We start from the raw sequence: 22,079 nt of genomic DNA, 5'->3' as shown, positions 1-22,079 counted from the left end.
AACATTTGGTTGAGCTCGCTCTTTCATTGAGCTTCAGTGTGGCAAAGTCACATGAGTTCAGGACCTGAAGCAGAGCAATGCACAAAGATTTATTTACTGAGGAACAGGGACAGTTGGAGTAGAAGATTGTCCGTTTGATGTTACTTTGACATTATTTCAGTTGTGATTAAAAAAAATGCAGGAAGAATATTATTTTAGAATTTACATTTTGTAACTTTAAAAAATATTGGTTAGTTAACTTTAAATATATTTATTTATACTCTGTAGAATTTTGTCCAAATCTTTAGCAGTTTATTTAGCATTATTTTTGCACTTCTTGTGGCTCTCTCCAAAAATTGTGTTTTGGCTTTGTCTTCGCTTGAATTAGTTGTTCATGTGCAAGTGGAAGTAGCTCTATCCACACAAAGATAAAACAGGCTAAGAGAAAAAGGTGAATGTACACTGGAATATTAGCACACAATTAAAACCTTTAATAAATTGGTACTGGAATCATCTGTCACCACCCCCCTTTTTCCAAAAAAGCTTTTATGTCTGGATATCCTAATGAACTCCAAATGAAGAAAAGCTAGACCTGCCACATCACTGTTGACCAAGAGACAAACTCTTTAATTGCTAGCTTTGCTATGTATCTGCTGATCTGTCTGTGAAGGTTCTCATTTATGTTGGTCTTTTGGTATAGCTCATATAAGTCAGTCACATTCAACTGGGCATGTTCAGATAAATGTCACCAACTACTATATCTGGTTATCTGTTCCATTTTAGTCCAGTAAGCTCCCTCCACAAGTGATGGAGATTTTTATATTTTTACAGATACAACACTAAAGGACAGATGCATCCAGTCCGTTGATACGCATATTGTTAGAATGCATAACAAGGGTAGTGGTTGGTGATATTGTATTATCAACCTTATCTCTCTGCCTCCACTCAAACCCGTTCTGCTTCCAGTCTTCCCGTAACATTTAATTATGTTGAAACAAAATATAGGGTCACCAAACTATGATCCATGCTAAAACTTAAGCCAGGTTGCAAGATAGGGTCCCTGCTTTTACTGCTTGATGGCAGCCATGATTGATCACTTCCTTCCACTGAGCTTTGACTTATCCCCATTGGAACCCTGATAACCTGATTTTGGTCTTCTGTGACTTCTTGATTATCTGGGCTCCACCTTCTGACACCCCAGGGATCCCCTCTACCACTCCTCTTTCTAACCCTTCTTTTCCCCCCTTTCCCTCTGTCCCTGTAATGCACGATATATTATCTTGTTAGCATACTTGGAACCAGTGCTCCGACATATGCTTTTTTTCTCTTGTCTTGGCAACCATTGAAATACCATGATCCCACAGGCTGCCTCAGTTCTGCGTATGTACTGCAGCCTTAGGACTTCATTACTGTTACCTGCTAGTTTCTCCTTAAATACATGTGAACAAGAAAAAATATGATCCAGTACTACAGAAAAGAAAAATAAACCGTGAATTTTCAAATTTTTCCCAGCCTCTGTTTTATACCTCCGCAGTAATTGGGGATAACATGTTAGTGACCAGGGTTTCAGTATTGTTTCATTTCTAACCTGAACAAATAAAAAGCAGAGACCTACAAATTTTTTCAAAGGCTTTGGATCTTGCAATCTCTGGCTAGCTCCTTTCAATTGTTCTTGCAGTCAGTCTCTCTCCCTTGCAATCTATTATAACTTTTTGTTTTCCCCAGTATTGCGCTCATGGATATCTAAAAGCAGAACAGTTTTTAAATGGAATATGCATTCATCAACCATAACTCTATGAACATCCATCTAATATTGGGTCTTTCCCCCTTTTGCCACCAAAACAGCCCTGACCTGTTGAGACATGGACACCAGTAGACCTCTGAAGGTGTGCTGTGGTACCTGGCACCAAGCTGTCAGTAGCAGATCCTTTTAAGTCCTGCACGTTGCTGGTTGGGGCCTCCATGGATCTGACAGGTTTTTCCAGCACATCACACAGATTCTCTATACCTTGAACTCGTTGTGTTCCTCAAACTGTTCCTGAAACATTTTTGCACTTTGGCAAGGTGCATTGTCCTGCTGAAAGAGGCAACTGTCGTTGAGAGAATGCCGTTTCCATGAAGGGTTGCACCTGGTCAGCAATAATGTCTAGGTAGGTGGTACATGTCAAGGAACATCCACATGAATAGCAGGACCAAGGTTTCCCAGTTCCCAGCCGAAGCATCATGCTGCCTCTGCTAGCTTGTTTTCTTCCCATACTCCATCCTGCTGACATTTTTTCCCCTGGTTAGCAATGCACACACACCTGGCCATCCACACGATGTAAAAGAAAACCTATTTCATTAGACCAGGCCACCTTCTTCCATTGCTCCATGGTCCAGTTATAATGCTCAGATGCCCATTGTAGGTGCTTCTGGCTGTAGACACAGATCAGCATGGGCACCCTGACTGGTCTGCGTCAACACAGCCCCATACACAGCAAACTGCAGTGCCCATTTTTTTGTGCTTTCAATACATCAACTTCAGGGACAACATGTTCTCTTGCTGCCTATTATGTCTCATCCACTTTCAGATGCCATTGTAACAAGTTTATCAATGTTCACTTAACTCTGGGGATAAAGTTATGACTGTTCATTGTATAGTGCTTTAGTGTATATGTATTTGCTTTGAATAGAATTGAATTTTTTTTTTTTGCATGATTGAATATGAATGTTTCATTTGCCATTTAGAGCAAGCAAATGGGTCTGTTGACTACAGTATTTGCTACTAAACTGTAAAGACTCTCAATCCGGTATAACTTATCTGTCTATTCGTTTCTACTCAGAACACAGAGGCAGCTGAAAGAGTCGGAGGTTGACTCCCTCTCCCTTTCTCAGTCTCGCCATTCAAACTTATGACTTTAAAGTCCGCTATGCGCATATCGAAATCCAGACAGTTCCACGGGTACTGAATAGAATTTCGGCATGTGTGTACCTCTCTATTCAACAGAAGCTGGTCTTAACAACTGGCTTCAGGCGAGAGGACTTGCTAGATAAGAACAGTTAAGAAAATGGCAACAGTGCCAAGTTAGTGCTGGGCACTCACTATTAGCAGGTTAAGCATGCTCTGGAAAAAAAGAAAAAAAACTAAGTACGTTACTTATACCTGGACACTACTAATGAAAAGGTGATATAGAAGATCAGTTTATGAAACTTGTAAGCCCTTGTAAAATGTTTAAAAAAAAAAGCAAACAAAATAATTAATGTAAGTAGCCTTTTTCCAATTTTTTTTTTTTTTTTTTTTTACAGTATGTGAGTATGAGCAGTTTAATCTGAATACTGTCAATAAATGTGTTTTAACCACTTCCTGCCCGCAATGCACTACGGCTGAGCGGCAGCTACAGGCAAAGCGTCGTACCTGTACGTTGCTCTGGCTGTACTAACATAGGGCGCTGCGCACCCGAGCGGCCACGCAGTGCTCCCCCCTCGTGTCTGCTGTGTCCAGCGGAATGAACATCCTGGTGAACGGGACTCATATGTAACTCTCTGCTGTTACATATATGCACAACATGGACCAGTAATGTACTGGTACGTCACTGGACTTTGAGTGGTTATACTGGGATGATGCCTACAGCTACAGGCATCATTCTGGTACCATTTTTTTCAGCTGGTGGTCGGCTTTCATGTAAAAGCAATCCTAGTGACCAATTAACTGCTGAATTGTTTTTACGAGCAGCAGGGAAGGGACATCCCTCCCCCCCTCCTGCTGCCTTCCACAATTTTCTTGGGCTTTCCTGTCCCACAGGGGAATCCGAGAAAGCAGCTGGCAGTTCTGCTGGCTGACCATAGAGCTGATCAGAGACCAGAATGGCTCCAATCATCTCTATAGTCTAAGAGACCGGAAGCTATGAGCATTTCATCACTTCAGTTTCTCAGGATATAAACAGCTCCATTTGTAAATTGGGAAAGCATCTGATCACACTGATCTTGGTGAGATTAGATGATGTAAGGGCAGAGGAGATATCTAGAGTCTGATAGACCCCTGATTTCTCAAAAAAGAATATATGACAATGCCCAATGAAGTTATAGGGGATCTTTGCATTCCCTGTGATAGCATTAAAAGTGATAAAAAAAATGAAAGGGACAGTGTAAAAATAAAAATCAAAATGACAAAAAAATTTTTTCAAAAAAAGCACCCTTGCCAGCCTGCGCACGTGCACCTGCGTGTGCAAGCATTGACCCTGTGTTGGTATGTAAACAGCAGTTGCACCATGTGTATGAGGTATTGAAGCGAACGACAGATCAAGGGCAGTAATTAGACCTCCTGTGTAAATATGAATTGGTGACCTGTAAAGGCTTTTAAAGCGTCGTCTATCGATAATAAAAATGTATATACTTTGTTGCCATTGCACGGACATGCACAATTTTAAAGCATGTCATGTTTGGTATCTATTTACTCAGCGTAAAATCATCTTTTATATTGTATCAAACAATTAGGCAACATATTGTGTATTTGTGCATTTAAATTCTAAAAAGTGTATTTTTCCGAAAAGATTTGCGTTTGAAAAATCGCTGCACAAATACTGTGTGACGTAAAAATTTTTTAACACCCACCGTTTTATTCTCTAGGGCCTCTGGTTTAAAAAAAATATATATGTCTGGTGTTCAAAGTAATTTTTTAGCAAAAAAACAGTTTTTTCATGTGAACAAAGTGTCAGAAAAGGCTTGGTCTTCAAGAGTGGGTGATGTGTGGCATAAGCTTCTAATGTTGGCCCTGAAATGCCAGAATACTAGAAGCAACCCCTCCAAATGACCCCTTTTTACAAAATAGACATTCCAAGGTATTTGATAAGAGGCATGGTGAGTGTTTTGCAGATCTCATTTGTTGCCACGTTTTTGGAAAACGAAGAAAGAAAACATTAATTTTTTCTTTTCTTTTTTTCTTCTTCTAAACCCTGTGACAAAAATATCTGTAAAATATTCACCATGCCTCTTATCAAATTTCTTTGGGTGTCTACTTTCCAAAAAAGGGGTCATGGGGGGGGGGTTGTACTATCCTGGCATTTTAGAGCCTCAGAAACTGTGATTGGTAGTGGGGAAGTGATATGAGAGAATATGCCCTTTGAAAGCCTGAAGGTGGTCATTGGATTTTGAGGGCTTGTATGTAGCTAGGCTGCCAAAAAGTCTCTCACATGTTGTATCCCCATACTCAGAAGAAGTAGGAGAATGTGTTTTGGGGTGTTATTCCACATATACCCATGGCATGCATTAGCAATATATCATTAAATTGACAACTATGTGTAAAAAAAAAAAAATTGTCATATTAAAAAAATGTGACAAAAAATAAATTGTTCCATGCACTCAACATGCCTCTCTGCAAAATCTTTGGGGTGTCTACTTTCCAAAAAGGGGTCATTTGGGGGGGTTTGTACTGCCCTGGCATTTTAGCACCTCAAGAAATGTGATAGGCAGTCAGAAAGTAAAAGCTACATAAATTCCAATATATATACCCTAGTTTGTAGATGCTATAACTTTTACACAAACCAATTAATATACATGTATTGAGATTTTTTTTTTTACCAAAGACATGTAGCAGAATACATTTTAGCCTAAATTTATGACTAACTTTGCGTTTTATTGGATTTTGTTTTATAACCAAAAGTGAAAAATATTTTTTTTTCAAAATTTGCGGGGTTTTTTTGTTTATAGCGCAAAAATTAAAAACCACACAGGTGATCAAATACCACCAAAAGAAAGCTCTACTTGTGTGAAAAAGTACATAAATTTTTGTTCGGGTACAGCATTGCACGACTGCGCAATTATCAGTTGAAATAGCGTAGTGCCGAACAGCAAAAAATTACCTGGTCGGGGAGGGGGGGGGGGGGTAAAGTGGTTAAAATCTTGTTTTTGTGCATAGTATATAAACCAGTAAGAACATGGGGTACTCCTATTTAGTCTTTATATATGCATACTGTTTCTTGCTTTACTGCCTCCCTTTCAGTGCCAGTAAATGGTCAGGCTTGGCCGGGTTTGGAAAAAAAAAAAACGTAAACTGTCTAAAGATAATTGAGATCATCGGTAATCCCTACAAATAGGATGTTGATATAAAAATGACCACTAGAAGGAGCACCTGCAAATTATATGAATGAAATACAATCAAAATGAAGAAAGAAATTCCAGTAAAAAGATATAATGCCTAGAGCATTTCTAAAACCAATAAAATTAAATATAATGCAGGTTACCAGTCCTTAGACACAGTGTCTGCATTATTTTTCCCTTTAGGCTTATTTTGCCTTTAATTTTAGTTGATAATCCAGCCAGTAACAGAAACACATTTCCTGTCCTAGGATGACACTCACTGTGTGTATCTGCTGAAAAGCAGCATTGTCATCCTAGGACAGGACTACAGAACACCTCTCCTCCATAACAGAGTGGAGGGTGGGGGTATTTTTCACAGAGAGCTGTAAACAATTCTAACTGATAACAGTACAGCACAGGTAGAGAACACAGTAAATTATTGGCTCACATTATTTCTGGCAGGATCAGCAGGTTTTTTTTCACCTATCATACAGATAAAACAGCAGTTCTACTTCTGTTTTTAACAGACCAAAGGGAGGAAATAAGAGAAGTTAATTGTTAGGTTTTACATGTGCACTCACTGAAAATGCACTGTAATGCCTCTTATATATCACAGCACTTAGGATCATATGGGTGTGTGTTTGGGGAACATCTGGATTTCCTTGAAATAGGTCATTAATGGTCAAGGACAATTGGACCAGGCATTAGGTCCCACCAGTACCTACACCAAAGGAAAATTTAGTGAATGTTTAGTAAACATGAATTTGAAATAAAGGGGCCAATTAAAAAGGCAAAGTAAATCTCGCTAACGCTGGACAGTGCAGTATTACCCAGAGCTATGTGCATTTTTTTATCCACTCATATAAGCAGGACATAGTGTAGAGTAGGTGTGTCCAACCTTTTGACTTTCCTAGGCCAAATTGGATTATCTAGTTTGATGGATGTAGTAGCAATTCTCAATGGATTCTTGAGGTGCTCATCAGACATTTTGGTTCTAATTTTGACCTTCATGTGCTTCATCCTTGAAAGTTGCTCACAAATATAGGTGCTGCCGAATACTGATGACATGAATAAGCGTGATTGTGAAGAGTGGGAGATTTTTTTGGGACGATAAAACTTATGAAAGTCCAGTTAAGAGACTGTCAGATTTATCTTTACCTGGATGCATTCACTAAGTGTAAACACACTTTTATGAAAAAAATAATCCCTCAAAAAAATCAACATATTTTTAAGTAAGTTTGCGATTTTGTGTTCGGCTGCATGTGACTCATGGGCCACACGTTGGACACCCCTGGTGTAGAGCCTTCCCTGTCCTATGGATTTCTCTCTGCTTAACACTGTATTGGAGTTATATTTTTTCTTGTTTGAATATTGTTCTACCTTCTTTGAAATCAACACTGTATTTTATAAATGCGTTCTGACTGATAAAATTTACATTAAGCCAGTCTCTTTTATGCGGACCAAAAATATAAATTAATAAAAAAAAAATCTGAACATTTCTGTGTAGCTGAATTTGCTGGTTATGCTGAAGTATTGTTGAAAGCTTCCTGTAGAGTTTCAGTTGGACTCCTCACAAGTACAACAGTTTAAATGGGCTTTTTTTAAACAAAGGTATAAAAATATACAGTATACCCAAGTACAAAAATGACCAGTGTAGGAGGCTGATCTTATTGAACTATTTTATTCAATCTGAAGATGCTTATTTGATGGATGGGGGAAGGGGGGGGGGTAATTTTGCATAAGTGAGTTTAATATTTGTGGCTCTCGGGATTAATGTGTTTTATTTTTTCTCTGCAGCCACAACAAGAGAAAAAATTTAGTCAGGTAAGAATTTATTTTTCTTTTAATTTAATGTTTACCTTTTTGTTAGCATGGCTGAATAAAAGTCAGTTTATGTCTGTTGTGGTCTCTATACAATAAGCATGCACTGGCATGCAGCTTCCCAGGTCAAGCTAAAACTTTGTAAGATTTTATTGATGTCTTACTCTTTATCTCTGTGACACCAGGAAAATAAATGAGGGGAATTGGGGGGTCATATAAAAGGGGAGGAATTTGATTACCATAGCCTTTCCATCCTCCTCTTCTCTGCTGCTTGGCCAGTGGATGATGGGATGTGTTTCGGGGAAAACCCTCCCCTTCTTCAGTTTAAATGCAAGAGTAACATACCCTTGAGATCAGCAAAACTAGCCAGTGGAGGAGAATGGATGGCGCTTTCCCCAAAGCACAAAGACAATTTGGTTGCAAGGCTTTGTATGCCAGCAGACAGCTTGCACAGGATTAACCTATATGAAAGGTATCTTGGCAGTGCTTCCAGTGGACTGTGATTATTACTGCCTGTGCCTCTCCAGCACATTATAAGTGCATTTTCTGTTGTGTGTCTGTATTTAATATTTGCATTGAATAAATGGTGAACTAACTTGCTGTACTTTGAGAATCTTTTGTATCCTTTATCCTTTTTTGTACGTCATCATTGCATAAAAGGAGAAGGCTAGCTAGAATTAAGAAAGAAAAAAGTAACCAACAATGTTAAATGTTTTTTGTTTTTTTTTTAAGTTATGCTATGTGAATGAGAGCAAATATTAATTAGGTGATATCCCAATTTGTTTTCAAAAGTGGAAAAACTATCACTGTCTAATGGGGAAAAATTTGTACAGAGAGCTTTAAACATGAGTAGATACAATTGCTGTATTACTGGCAGTAGCTACTCTGCTCAGTTATGATCCATTGTAGCGATTTATTGTCCGATTAGCCTGCTACCACCTGCAATCTGTATGTTAACATTTCCTGGCAAGATGGCCTGTGCCAAGGATATGATAATGTAGTAGGTTTATAAAGCGTTGTTCTCAATACATTTGTCAGTGACACCTGGGGTCCTGACTAAAGATTAAGGGCCAGTTCACACTATAGAAACGCAGTCCAGATGCGTTCTGGATGTTTTTTTGAATGTGTGTTTTTGGCACGTTCTGGTGCTTTTTTTAAATGCATTTTTTATGCGTTCCAGTGCGTTTTTTATGCATTCCAGTTTTTTTCCCCCTTTTCCTTTAAATGACAAGTATTCCAGTGCATTTTTTGTGTGATAGTGCGTTCTGGTGCATTTTTTGTTGCATTTTACTGTGTTCCAGTACAGTTCTGTGTAGAAAAAATGCAGTATGTTCTGCCTTTTTTTTTCTGCAACTGGAACAGACTGGAACTGCAAGTTCTGATGTGAACTATGACATTGGCAACCATATAACCTACTTTCTGTGCTTTTTGGATGCAGAAAAAAAGCAACTGAAACACATGTAGTGTGAACTGGCCCTAAGACACTGACTGATCATACACTATACAATTTTTTGTCCAATTTCTGCCCAATTTCCTTTAGATTTACCTTCAACTATATAGTGCAAGAGCCTGCCTAATTGGATACAATTGAAAGTGTTGTTAGGTTTTACCTCCTATTATATGGTTTTTGGTAAATCTAAAGCAAAATTCTCAAAATTGTATAATGTATGGCCAGCCTTATGCAGGCCATAGATGGGGAGAAAAGCGGTCGATTTTTCTTTAAAAAAAGAAAAATCGGTCGTTCAATCGGCCAGCGTTACCAGGAACGGTAAAAAAAAATCGGCCAATATTCATCCCGTCTACAGCCGCCAAAAAGTCTCTGCAGAGAGCTCTGCTATTTCTTTGACATTTATAGCGGCTGCAACATTGTATCTATTTGTATCCATTTCGGATACAGATGTTTTTATTCGGAAACAAATAGATACATTGTTGCAGCCACTTTAAATGTCAAAGAACTGTCAAAGAAATAGCGGAGCTCTCTACAGGGACACTTTTTGCTGGACTGGAATTCTTCTTCATCCTCCTTCTTCTTCATCTTCTTCTTCCTCTTCCTCCTCTTCCTCTTCTTCCTCTTCCTCTTCTTCTTCTTCTCCATCCTCTTCTTCTTCTTCTTCATCCGAAGCGGATCCGCGGATTCTTCATCCGCTTCTTCTTTTTCTTCTTTTTGTGTTCCTCTTGCAGGTCACTGCTCATGTGCAGATTTTTTATCGGTAAAAAGATCGTCTGATTTGCCCATCATTGCCGTGAAAATCGGCCGATCGGCAAAATCAGACGATTTTTTTCAAACTTTACCGATAAAAAAAAATCTGACAAAATACCAAAAAACGGTCGACCTATTAACCCACTAACGATCCGAAAAATCGGCCGATTTTCGACTCATCGTTGGTTTGAATCCCATCAGGGGTCCATTTAAGAAAGAGAGAAAAGCCAAGATCCTGATGATCACAGCTGATCTCTCAGGTGTGACAGTTTATGAAGCTGAGGTGAGGAGCGGAGAACATTTTCATCACTTCTCAGCACAGGATACAACCTTCTGTCTTTCACTTTTACAGAAATGGCCAGTTTATGACTGGCCATCTCTTTAAAATATCTCCGTCCCAGATTCTTCAGCCCAGAGATGGAGAATCTTGGTGAGAAGTTGCTGTGATGTGAGGAAGAATGCTTCTTTCTTCCTAATATCGGCACCAGTGGGGTTAAACTTTGTTATAAATTATAACTATGTTTATGTATATATGTATATTTGTGTTTTATATATAGTGTACAGTATAATATATACACACACACACAGTATAGTTAGTGTATTGTCGTTTAGAACGCATTCACACTTGAGCAATGCAGAATTGTTAAAATACTTAGTGCGCTTTTGGGTGCCATTCACTGTTAATGGCACCCCAAATGCTGTTAGCAGACATGCATTTTGTCATTTGACAAATATGCTATCAACACACCAAAATGTGTGTTGAAAAAACACACAACACTCCATGCCCAAAAAAGGTTCAGTTTGGCTTTTTTGGGCCTGTTTAATGCACATTTTGGTGCGGATTGTAACAAAGATTTTGCTGCTTTTTTCAACACACATTTTAAAAAAAAATATGAGTTGAAATTTTTATGCGCATTTTGGTGCTTTTTTAACATGTATTTTGGCTCATTTTTTACCTGCGTTTTTGTGTGTTCTGGAAATGCAAAATGCAGGTCGTGCAAAATGCAGGTCGTATTTGCGGTGCCATTATTTGTTAATGGCACCCAAAAATGGCTAGCAGATGTGCAGTTTGCCAAAATATGAATAAAAATACAGTGGCTAAATGGTTAGCACTTCCGCATGGAGGTACTAGAGTCGTTGGTTTGAATCCCAGCCACAGCACTTCCTGCCTGGAGTTTGCATGTTCTCCCTGTGCCTGTGTGGGTTTCCTGCCACACTCCAAAGACATGCTGGTAGGTGAATTGGCTCCTGTCTAAATTGTCCCTAGTATTTGTATGTATGAATGTGAGTTAGGGACCTTAGATTGTACACCCCTTGAGGGTTAAGGACTGATGTGAATGTACAATATATATGTAAAGCGCTGCGTAAATTGACGGCGCTATATAAGTACCTGAAATAAACATAAAAACCAAATCAAAATGCACTTTAAAAAAGTGCCAAAATACGTGCTAAGAAAAGTGCCAAAATATGTGTTACAAACCACACCAAAATGCATGTTAAATAACCTCTGCCAAAATGTGCATTTAAAGCGCCTAAATGTGTGTTTAGAAAAATGTACATTAAAAAAAACCATGTCAAAATGCATGTTAAAAAAATACAGCATGTTAAAAAGTGGCAAAATGAATGTAAATAATGCTAAAATGCTCAATAAAAAGGAGCCATAATACACATTTAAAGAATGTGCCAAAATGTGCATTAAAAAATGCCGGTGGTCAGTGCTTTATTATTTTCATGTAATGGTCTTTTCAACTTTGTTTTCCCTGTTTAAACCCAGGTGTTCTGTAATCACACAGTTATCTCAGGAGATCACACGCAGTCCTCCCCATTCTACACAGATCTCAGCTGTTCTCAGAGGAAACACTTCTCCTCTCTTCTTCTGTGAACTGTAGAGAACTGAAATTAGATAAATTATCTCTGCTTAATAAACGTACATCTTAATCAGAGTGGATTAGGGCTTTTAGTATAAAATTGTAGGCAAATTATGTGACCAGGACCCTAATACCACACATAATTGTTACCTAATATGGTGTTGGACCACCTTTGGAATCCAAGACTGCCTAAATTATCCTGGGAATTGACACATACAATTCTTGGATGATGGATAATGTAATCTGATACCACTCTTCATGCAAAAAGTTCTCGCAGAGATGCCGAAAGCAGAAAACGAGCCCAAGCCTTGTTGTCCAAAATTTACCATAATGTCTCTGATATTGAGGTCCAGCAACTGAGGCACCCTGGGAAGGTATGAGATGACTTCTGCATGCTCAGCAAACCACGATTTGACAATACCAGCTGTGTGAATCAGAGCATTATCGTCTTGGTAAATTACGCTGTCTTAGGGAAACAATGTCTGCACCATGTGGGTCAGATGGTTGGCCAAAATGTGTACACAGTCGCTGGCAGTGATTCTATCTTTCAAGGTGATGATGGGTCCTGCAGAATACCAAAATATGGCTGCCCAAACCATGATTTCGCCACCACTATGCTTTACTGTTGGCATAAGACAATCCTGGTCATAAGCTTGGCACAGTGTTTGCCCAGCGTAAACATGTCCGGTGGTTGGAAACAGTGTGAAGCCCAATTCATCGAATAATATTAGTCTTCCATTGATAGTCCACGATATATGGGTGTTGCACCACTCTCTCCTCTTCTGAGCATTAATATCAGTCACTAGTGGTTTGGCAATTGCAGTTCGCCCGTAAATGTTTTGCTTATGGAGTTCCCTCCGCACACTTTTTGTGGACGTAGGCTTTAGAAGACTTGAGATTGAACTCTGCAGTCACTTTTGCAGCAGTTGTTTTCTTATTCCGGGTCACAATCCTGTGCAATGTCCTTTTTTGTCTCTTTTGATCAGTTGACCATGTCGACTGCCCTCATGCTTATCAGATGTTTTCCCAGAAGTTGTATATGCCGTCAAAACCTTTTTGGTGCTGTACCTCGTGACACCGCAAATAAACTGGCAACTTCAGTCACAGAGGCACCAGCTAAGCGGCACCAACAATTTGCCCTCTTTGAAGCTCAGTAAACTCCGACATGACTCTGTATTACTAGCAGCACATGCAGTGAATGATGAAAGTGAGGCTTCCCACCTGCTAGCTAAGTGTCTCATCACACATTGGAAGCAAAAGAATGTTACATCACTTCCAATTTCTACGCAAATCATGTAGTGTTTCCATATTTTTAGTAAACAGAAATGAATGAGCGCAACTTTTCATACAACTGAATACAGGTTAGATAAACGATAAGCTAATAGGAAGCTGCTAGCATAAAAGGCATACCTCGGCACCTCAGTAATATATGTGATTTAAAAAATGCAGCGCTAAAACTTATATTGACCATCAAAGTGCAAAAAATGTTCAAAATATACTGTTTCAATATATTATCCTTTCATATAGCACATTAGAAGTCCTGTAATGAAAAGGCGTTCCAAAATTGCAGTGGTCAAGGTGATGCAGTATACTCCTGGTTATTCCATAAGATAATAGTACAATAATGCACTTACCAGAAGTACATACAAACTGGGGAATGTATGTAAAAAATCCGTGGAAACTTCAGGGTCTGGTCAGGTCTGGTCACCGGAAAGGCGTCCTCTAGGGCTGCAGCAGACTCCCAGGGATGGTGTCACTCACACTTGGGGGTCATCATAAGCACACCAGAAGGTCCACTGCCGTTCAGACTCCAGGATCCACACCTCCCTAGTTAGCTCGAGATAAACGAGCACTTTCCATATTTTTGTCTGACCCCCGTAGGTGGTGCTATATCATACTTTGTAACTGTTGGTATAGTAATAGGAATTTGCATACCTTTTTTTTATTCAAATACTATTTGTAACTCTTTGTATCTGGAGGATTGAGTGCAGCATTTTCCAATTGCATCTGGCACATAAAAATATTGGCGGCAAATTCCCTTCTAATGTGTATTTTTCATGTGTAATTTTGGCATCAAAGTGCATAACTTTACATTTCTCATTATTGAACTACTTCTGCCATATAACTGCCCAACCCCCTATAAGCCTTACTTTTTGCACTTCTGCCATGGTTTCACTGCTACATACAAATAAGTCTTAACTGTGCTTCCTACATCTAATCAGATTGACAGTTGATACTGTACATTTGTCACTTTATGAGATAAACTCTTATTTCCAAACAAGTTAAGAAAATCCCATATACACTCCTTTTGTTTTATTTACTAGGACATGTATGTATCAGCTTTGCCTGAAATGAAAGCAAAATTGTTTTTTCATCTAGTTACTGTTTCTGAAATCTTGACATCCCTAGTTGTTGCTAAAAGGATGTTAGACACAAATTGTAAACTTCATAAGCCATGTTCAGTCAGCACCACAGTTCTTTTGTTTTAAATGAGTTTCCCTTTAAAGGAGAAGAGTTCAGGCTCAAAACTAACAAGGACATGAGCTCATAAGGACTTCCTAATCTGAATGGTGTAAGGAAATAGTGATAAATTATGTAAACATGCAGACTACATGGAAGTTTGTGGAGGATAATGTATATCTTAAACCCATTAACAAGAATCTCTTCCTTTTTCATCTATTTCCTTAATATCTCTATTGATTTTCCTTTTATTAACGGTTTAGTTTATTTTCTAGTTACTGTAAATTATTTGAATCACATGTAGCACTACCCCTGTAGGAGTCGCTGAAGTTTTGGGTCCCCCTATAGTCCTGCGCAGCCAGGCAACATGCATTTTCTCAACTTGCATTCAGAGTCAGTAAGCAGTCCTTGAGCTTGGTTTTATGTTTTATTAAGGAGTATAGACTTTGGATGAGGTAAGGGGTGTATAGGATGCCCAAGGAACGGTGAACTGAGGTAAACTCCTTAGCAACTATGTACAAGTCTTTACACAGCAGAAACTCTTCTTGGAGAGCTCTCCAGCTTCTCCTGGTGTACCACCCCAGATAATCCTCCTCTTATTCAACTGCCTGAGGAATCCCTGGGCAGGGGTATCCAGTGCCTGACACTTTAAATGAAATATTCCCAGGTAAGCGAATCTGGTTTCCCACCAGAGTGGTTTTTTCCCCTTAACTGGCCCAGGGGGTGTAGGACTACTCACTATTCTCAGTCCTGCGAGGTGATTTAGGTAGGTAGCTGCCTTCCGTTGGGCTGGCTCCTTTCCTGGCTCTACAGGTGGTCCTCGCTCTGGGGGCCAGTGGGGCTGAGCAATCTTCCTATCCTGCTTGCTGCCTGCAGGTAGGCTCCTTCCCACTGGGCCCCCTCCCAGGCTCCTGCATCTCAGCATCCTCACATCTTTCACCCGAGCTCTTTCCTGCTACTGAGCAGGCTTAGTCACTCTTAAGGGCTGTCCTGACCTCATACCAAGCCTCCTGCTTGGAGATTGCTCAGAATCATTTAAGAGTGCAGACCACCCCCACCCACTACTTCTAGAAATTTTATCCAAGATTGCAGAGCAGGGAGGTATCAAGATACTGATCTGCAGAGCTTCTCACACTGACCCAAACTTGACCCAACTGACTATTGCCCAGGCTGCTACTCAGCCCTTCTAACTGAAAAAATAATTAGCTAGCTCCCCTTAGCTATCTTGGAGAGTGCTACGTACATTTTTCAATTTTTTTTTTCTTTCAACCAATTGCCTTGAAGTAAAATTGGGCATCAACCAAATCAGAAAGGCAAGGACAAAACTAATGGGAATGGTTAACCTAATAATTTGTTGCACAACCTGTGGAAGCAATCACTGCAAACAAGTGATTTATGTAGCCTTCAATGAGACTTCTGTACCTTTGGCACACTTATCTTCAGAAAACTGCTCCAGCTGTGTCAGGTTTGACAGACATTTCCTCCAGACTGCATATTTTTAACTCTTTTTTTTCTTTTTATCTTTTTTTTTTTTAGATGTTTGATAGGATTCAGGGCTCATGGAAGACTACTTCAGAATAGTCTAATATTTTTGTTTTTAGCCATTCTTGGTGCATTTAGCTATGTGTATTGGGTCATTATATTGTTGAAGGACCCAAGGACCATAACTGAGAGAGCGCTTTCTGACCCTGAGCAGTACATTTAGCTCCAAAATTCCTTGATAAACTTAAGATTGTGTTGTGTACTACAAAGGTTTAAGGTAACACGTACAAGGGGCAGCAACACAGCCCCAAAATATAATCAATCCTTGTTTGCCAGTAGGTATGGTGTTTGTATTTGAAAGCTTAGTTTTCTTTCTGATCATAAAGCTAATGTAACTTGCCAAAAAGCTCCAGTTTTGTCTCATCTGTCCAAAGAACATTCTCCCAGAAGCACTGTGGTTTGTCAATATGTTTTTTGCAAATTCTAGCGTGGATTTTTTTATATGTGATCAGGCACTTGTGATGTAGGTGAGATCAGACACTGATTTACTTTGACCTAGGAGTTAAGCTTGTATCTTTTTAGAAGTTGTCCTTAGCTTTTTGTATACCATTTGCACTTTACTTCTGTTCAACCTTGGGTTGATTTCCCTCTTGCACACATCTAGGGAAGTTGGCTACGCTAACATAGACCTTAAACGTCTTAATATTTGCAACTGTAATTACTGGAACATCAAGCTGATTGCAGTTGCTAGGCTATAATTTTTAATCTGATCTCCTCAGACAACTCTCTCCTTTGCTTTCTCTGGTCTTTGTTCAGTGTGGTGCATACAATTATTCCAAACATCAGACGACTTTTCTCTATTTAAATAGGCTGACTGATTACAAGAGTAAAGACTTGAGATTAATGACATAAAAGTTAGTTTCTAATAACACTGAACCAATTCTAACCTTTTTTTGGGATACCAACAATATCTGTCCAGGCCATTTTGGAATATCTTTCTAGAATAAGCAATAATTTTTCTGTTCACACATTCTTTTTACTCTGACATACCAAAAGCATGCAGGTTTATTTGAGACTATTGTTTTTAACGTAATCACTTTTCATGAGTAATAAAGCATTATTTCTGCTGCAAAGAAAATTTTATTAAGAAAATTGTGCAGGCACAATGTTACAAACCACAAGATATAGGGTATAACACAACAAATAATCAGTTTGCTAGTCAGCTTCATTGCCAGCCCACACGGGCAGTTCAGTGTGCATGCAAAAATGTCCATTTTCCATGGAAAATAAAGATGACAGGCCCTTTGGGGCAAAGATGCAGCATGTTTGTAGTACATTCAATGACAAGGCAGTGAACAGAGCAATGCATAGCTGTTTCTAACTGGATGAAAATATGAGGATGCTGTATAAAAACATAACGTTTAAGTAAATATGGCATGTTTAATCAAGACAAGTCATGCTGCCTAAATGGCATAGATCTGAAAGGGAAAATATGAAGGTGAGGAGGCAACAAGAGTTGTAGGCCAGGAAGAAGGGGGGGAGATAAGGGAGTGGAAGAGAGAGGATAGGTAGAAATAGAAAAAGAAACCACAGAGAATAACACCCAATATTAGAGATGATGACGGAGAGCATTTGCCTGGGTCTTCAAAGCAAAGGAGGTAGATATTCCAGTCAAGGTTGCCATATCAAAAGAAACTGATCATGCTTGTTTTCCAGGATCAGCTTTTCATTCACAAAAGTTCCTTGGACTGTAGATTTTACCTCCTCTGAGTTGAGGAAAGGAGACTTGCTCATGCTATGGTCTGTTTAGTAGCTATGAAAGTATGTGTGATCAAGGTAAGGTTTCATCGTGAGATATACTTTATTGGTCTCTGGAGAAGATCTTCCCATGGGTCCCTATGGGCATTAATTTGTAGCAGTGAGTTGATCTAGTTATATACTAGTGCAGGAGTGATCAACCTTTTGAAGAGCAAAGGCCACTTAAGTGATTTGGTAACCAACCAGTTGCAGGCAACAAAGAAATATGAGGTTTTACTGCCCCCAAACCTCAAACGTAAATGAGCCCTTACTGTCTTGAGTCCCCTATAAGACTGCTTTCATACTGTTGTGCTGTAGTTTACCCGCCCCATGGGTGCAGCACAGTGCACCTGCGGCTTTCCTGTGGGTTAGTTGCACTTAGCCATGAAGTTCTAATACATCTTGGAGGTGTGGTGCACTTTCTGAAAGCGCACTAAAACTCCTGCATTCAGTGCATTAACTGCTAATATGCTCATTGCAGAAGTGCAGTGTATGTGATGTTTAATATGCTGACCTTAATTTCCCCTTCCAGTTTCTGCTGGCATCACTCTGCAGGCTGCTAGAAAGGTCCCAGGCAAAGTGCAATTGTTATCACTCTATCTGGGATAGGAAGGAGTCTACGAAATGGTGCAGTTGTATATAGAGAAAAAATTCCTCCGTCGAGGCTTGGTAGAGTTATCTAATGTTTGCGAGAGAGTGGATTCCATGGTTAAATTACAGAGTAGACCAATGTATGACTGTGAGATATTTACCACCTAAGAGCATATTTGTCAGTAATTCCAAGAGGGAACAATAGGCAGTCAAAGAGATTTAGTAGGGGTAGGTGGGGTGAGATTAATCCTGCTGAATTTTTGGCCCATTCCTGCAAGGTATGCTTTATAAATGGGTTGAGGAGCTTAGAGCACTGGGAGGACTGGATCCATAATAATGAAGCCAATGGCATGGGGCTTACTTACTATCTAGAAAAGCCCATAGTGGCAGGTCTTACGTAGAGTACAGTTGTATCAGTGGAGTGATATGTGCCGCTTTGTAGTCGTAGTATGTTAGGTACGCCCAAGCCTCTGCATATTTTAGATTTATATAGAGTTTCTTAATTTTATATGAGATTTGATTGGGCCCCTAATAAACTTCAGTATCTGGTTTTGCAATATACGTAGAACATGGGAAGGTATTTAGATTTGTAGTACACGTTGCGGGTTGAACAATTTGGGGAGGTAAGTCCTCTTAACAGCGTGCATGTGTCCGATCCAGGATATATATTCGTGTGTTCCCACAAAGTCAACAATGATCTGAGTTGCCAAACCAAGGGAGGTATGTTGGCTTAAAACAGAAAAGTATAGCTTGATCTGAGGGTTATACTTAAATATGGGCGAGAGGGGGTCCAGTTAAATGTGAACTGCAAATGCATCAACTGGATTAATTTAGTAGGGTTAATGTGGAGGCCCGATATGCTTGCAAACCTAGAGAGAAGCCCCATTGGATTGTGGAGTGTCATATGTGGTGACAAAATGTACACCAAGATGTCATCTGCGAACATAGCATTTTATGGTGGACTCCTGCAACCTCAAGGCCTCTGATATCATTGTGTTGGCGAATGTGGCTCATGTGGGGTTTGAGGGATAAGATGAAAAGTAGAGGTGATAATGGGTCCTGGCACGTACTCCTTTGAATCGGGAAAGGACGAGACTCAAATCCATGGTGCTGTATCCAAGCATTAGGGGAACTATACAGTGCTGAGATCCAGCGGAATAAAGCATTGTTTCATTACAGCTCTTAGAGTCCCAACAAATTTTTCCACATTTGTATAACTAGTTTGATAAACAGAGTTGTGTCAATCAAGTTCAAACAAAGTTAATACAATTAAATTGTGATCAGTCCACATATAATGCTAGCCAGTCATTTTTTTATTTTTTGCATTGGATTATCTGTTTATCCAGCTTAATATTTATATAATAAATAATAAGAAAAATCAGTATTGATCTCTGTGTTCACAACGTGTTTGTACAGGACATGGCAGTGACAACATGTAAAAGGCTGAGATGTAGTTCCTGCTTATTATGAATGATGTGGCCTTAACCACTTCCAGACCGGACACTTTTACCCCCTTCCTGACCAGGGCAATTTTCAGCTTTTAGCGCTATCACACTTTGAATGACAATTGCGCGGTCATGCAACACTGTACCCAAATGAATTTTTTACCATTTTTTTTAGATAGATAAAGCTTTATTTTGGTGGTATTTATTCACCACTGGGATTTGTATTTTTTTTGCTATGTAAATGAAATATCCAAAAATTTTGAAAAAAAAGTGTTTTTTTTATAACATTTTGCAAATAAATAATATTTCATCATAAATCTTAGCCAAAATTTATTCCGTTATCTTTTTAGTAAAAAAAAAAAAAAATCCAAATTAGTTTATAAGCAAAAATTATAATTTTTAAACATTTTTTTTTACATTTTTATTTTATTTTTTTATATTATTATTTTTTATTTATTTATTTTTTTTTTTACATACTGTCACCCTAGCAGTACAGTGTCACCATGGTGACACTGTACTACTTGTGAGGGGTGATGAAGATTTTTTTTTTTTACACTGATTGCTTTTACACCCATATAGGATGTAAAAGCAATCATTTCTCTTTCTCTCTGTGTGCATTCTTGCACTCATTGAGAAGAACTGAGTGAGCTGTGATTGGTCACAGCTTGTCACATGGTACAAGGCTTTTGTGAATAGCCTTGTACCATGTGACCTCTGTGATCATTCACAGATTTCACACATAGTAAGCAATGATGTCAGAAGTGACATCTTGCTTACTACTTTGCATGTGATCACTGATTGGCCAATCAGTGATCACATGATCGGGACCTCGTACAGAGGTCCCGTCCGACGATCGGTGTTTCACTGTGTCCGGAGGACACAGCGGGCACCGGATCGCGGTGCTGCGCGCTCCCAGGGAGCGCGCACAAGCAGGGTGCGGGGAGGCCGTTTATAGACGGCCACCCGACCCTGCAGTGCCACCGTCCGGCCGTTTATATACAACGGCCGGTCGGGAAGTGGTTAAGCAAAGAGCTTCCCATGAGTCGGTCAGGTCCTCTTCACCAGTTAACTAGTACTGGGCATTGGGTATGGTGGTTTAATTAAAGTAGATGTAAACCCAGTCACTAAAATCCCCTGCTAACATAATTTAAAAAGTCATATTTCACGATTTCATTTAATGTAAGCTGTAAACAGCACATACTAGAAAGATAAAAACACTTTATTTTAAAAAAGCACATTATCCAAGAGGCTGCTCTCCAAGATTTAGAGTGGGAGGAAATATTCTCATTAAAGAATACAGAACAGAAATGGGAATGCTTCGTATCGACTGTATGCAAACACACTGCAAATATATTCCCATGGGCAATAGGTTTGAATGGCTAAAAATAAACGATATGTGGCTTACATGCAAAGTTAAAAAAAGCTACAAATAATCGAACACTATCATCATTTAAAAGTTAAAAAGAATCTAACCGAATTTGTAAAAAGGAAAGCAAGCCTACAAAAATTCAAAATCATCGACCAGTTGCAAAAGAGCAGGACAAACCCCTAAAAATTCTTCAAATAAATTAATTGTAAAAAAAATAGGTCTGAGCATGTAGGGCCGTTACAAAATAATTTATAGTTGATAACTAGGGACAAAGAGAAGGGATATTTATCAAATTTCTACTTCAGTTCTGTGTATGCAAAAGAAAATTAGTGAGATCTATAATGGGTTATAGTATTTACATACAGTCATGGCCAGAAATATTGGCACCCCTGCATTTCTGTCAGATAATGCACAACTTCTCCCAGAAAATTGTTGCAATTATAAATGTTTAGGCATTCTCATGTTTATTTCTTTTGTATTCATATGACACAAAAAAAGTGGAGAAACAAAAAGCCAAATCTGACACATTGCACGCAAAACCCCCCCAAACAACGTCTCAGAATTGTAAGAAACAATTGCATTACAAGTTTGTGATGCTCTTGTAATTTGTAATTAAACTCACCTGTATCAATTAACAGGTGCTGGCAATATAGAAATCACACTGGAAACCAATTAAAATGGTGAAACATTGACTCAACCTTTCTGTTGTGTGTTTGTGTGTGCCACATGAAGCATGGAGAAGAGAAAGAGCAGAAAAGAATAGTCCGAGGATTTGAGAACAAAAATTGTTGAAAAGCATGGTCAATCTCAGGGTTATAAGTCCATCTCCAGAGATCTTAATGTTTCTGTGTCCACTGTGTGCAACATTGTCAAGAAGTTTATACAACCCATGGCACTGTATCTAATCTCCATGGATGTGGACGAAAGAGAAAAATTGATCAAATATTGCAATGGATTGTTCAAATGGTTGCTAAATTGGAGTTTCCAAAACTTACGTGAGGAAGCCAAAATCC

General features: G+C 39.0%; 1 protein-coding gene across 1 annotated transcript in view; it reads left to right on the top strand.

Annotated features, from left to right (window-relative positions):
• The window catches only part of HMGA2 (high mobility group AT-hook 2), a 149,031-nt gene that overhangs the window by 95,756 nt on the left and 31,196 nt on the right, over positions 1-22,079 (top strand). Inside the window, exon 4 of the mRNA XM_089674148.1 lies at positions 7,831-7,857. Coding sequence (XP_089530274.1) covers positions 7,831-7,857 — 27 coding nt within the window. The remainder of the gene's footprint in view (positions 1-7,830; positions 7,858-22,079) is intronic.

Source organism: Staurois parvus, unplaced genomic scaffold, assembly GCF_062004578.1.
Source record: "Staurois parvus isolate SC_StPar_1 unplaced genomic scaffold, SC_StPar_1.0 ptg000147l, whole genome shotgun sequence".
NCBI classification, from domain to species: Eukaryota; Metazoa; Chordata; class Amphibia; order Anura; family Ranidae; genus Staurois; species Staurois parvus.
Note: the sequence above shows the minus strand (reverse complement) of the source record. Positions and strands in the feature narration are given on the sequence as shown.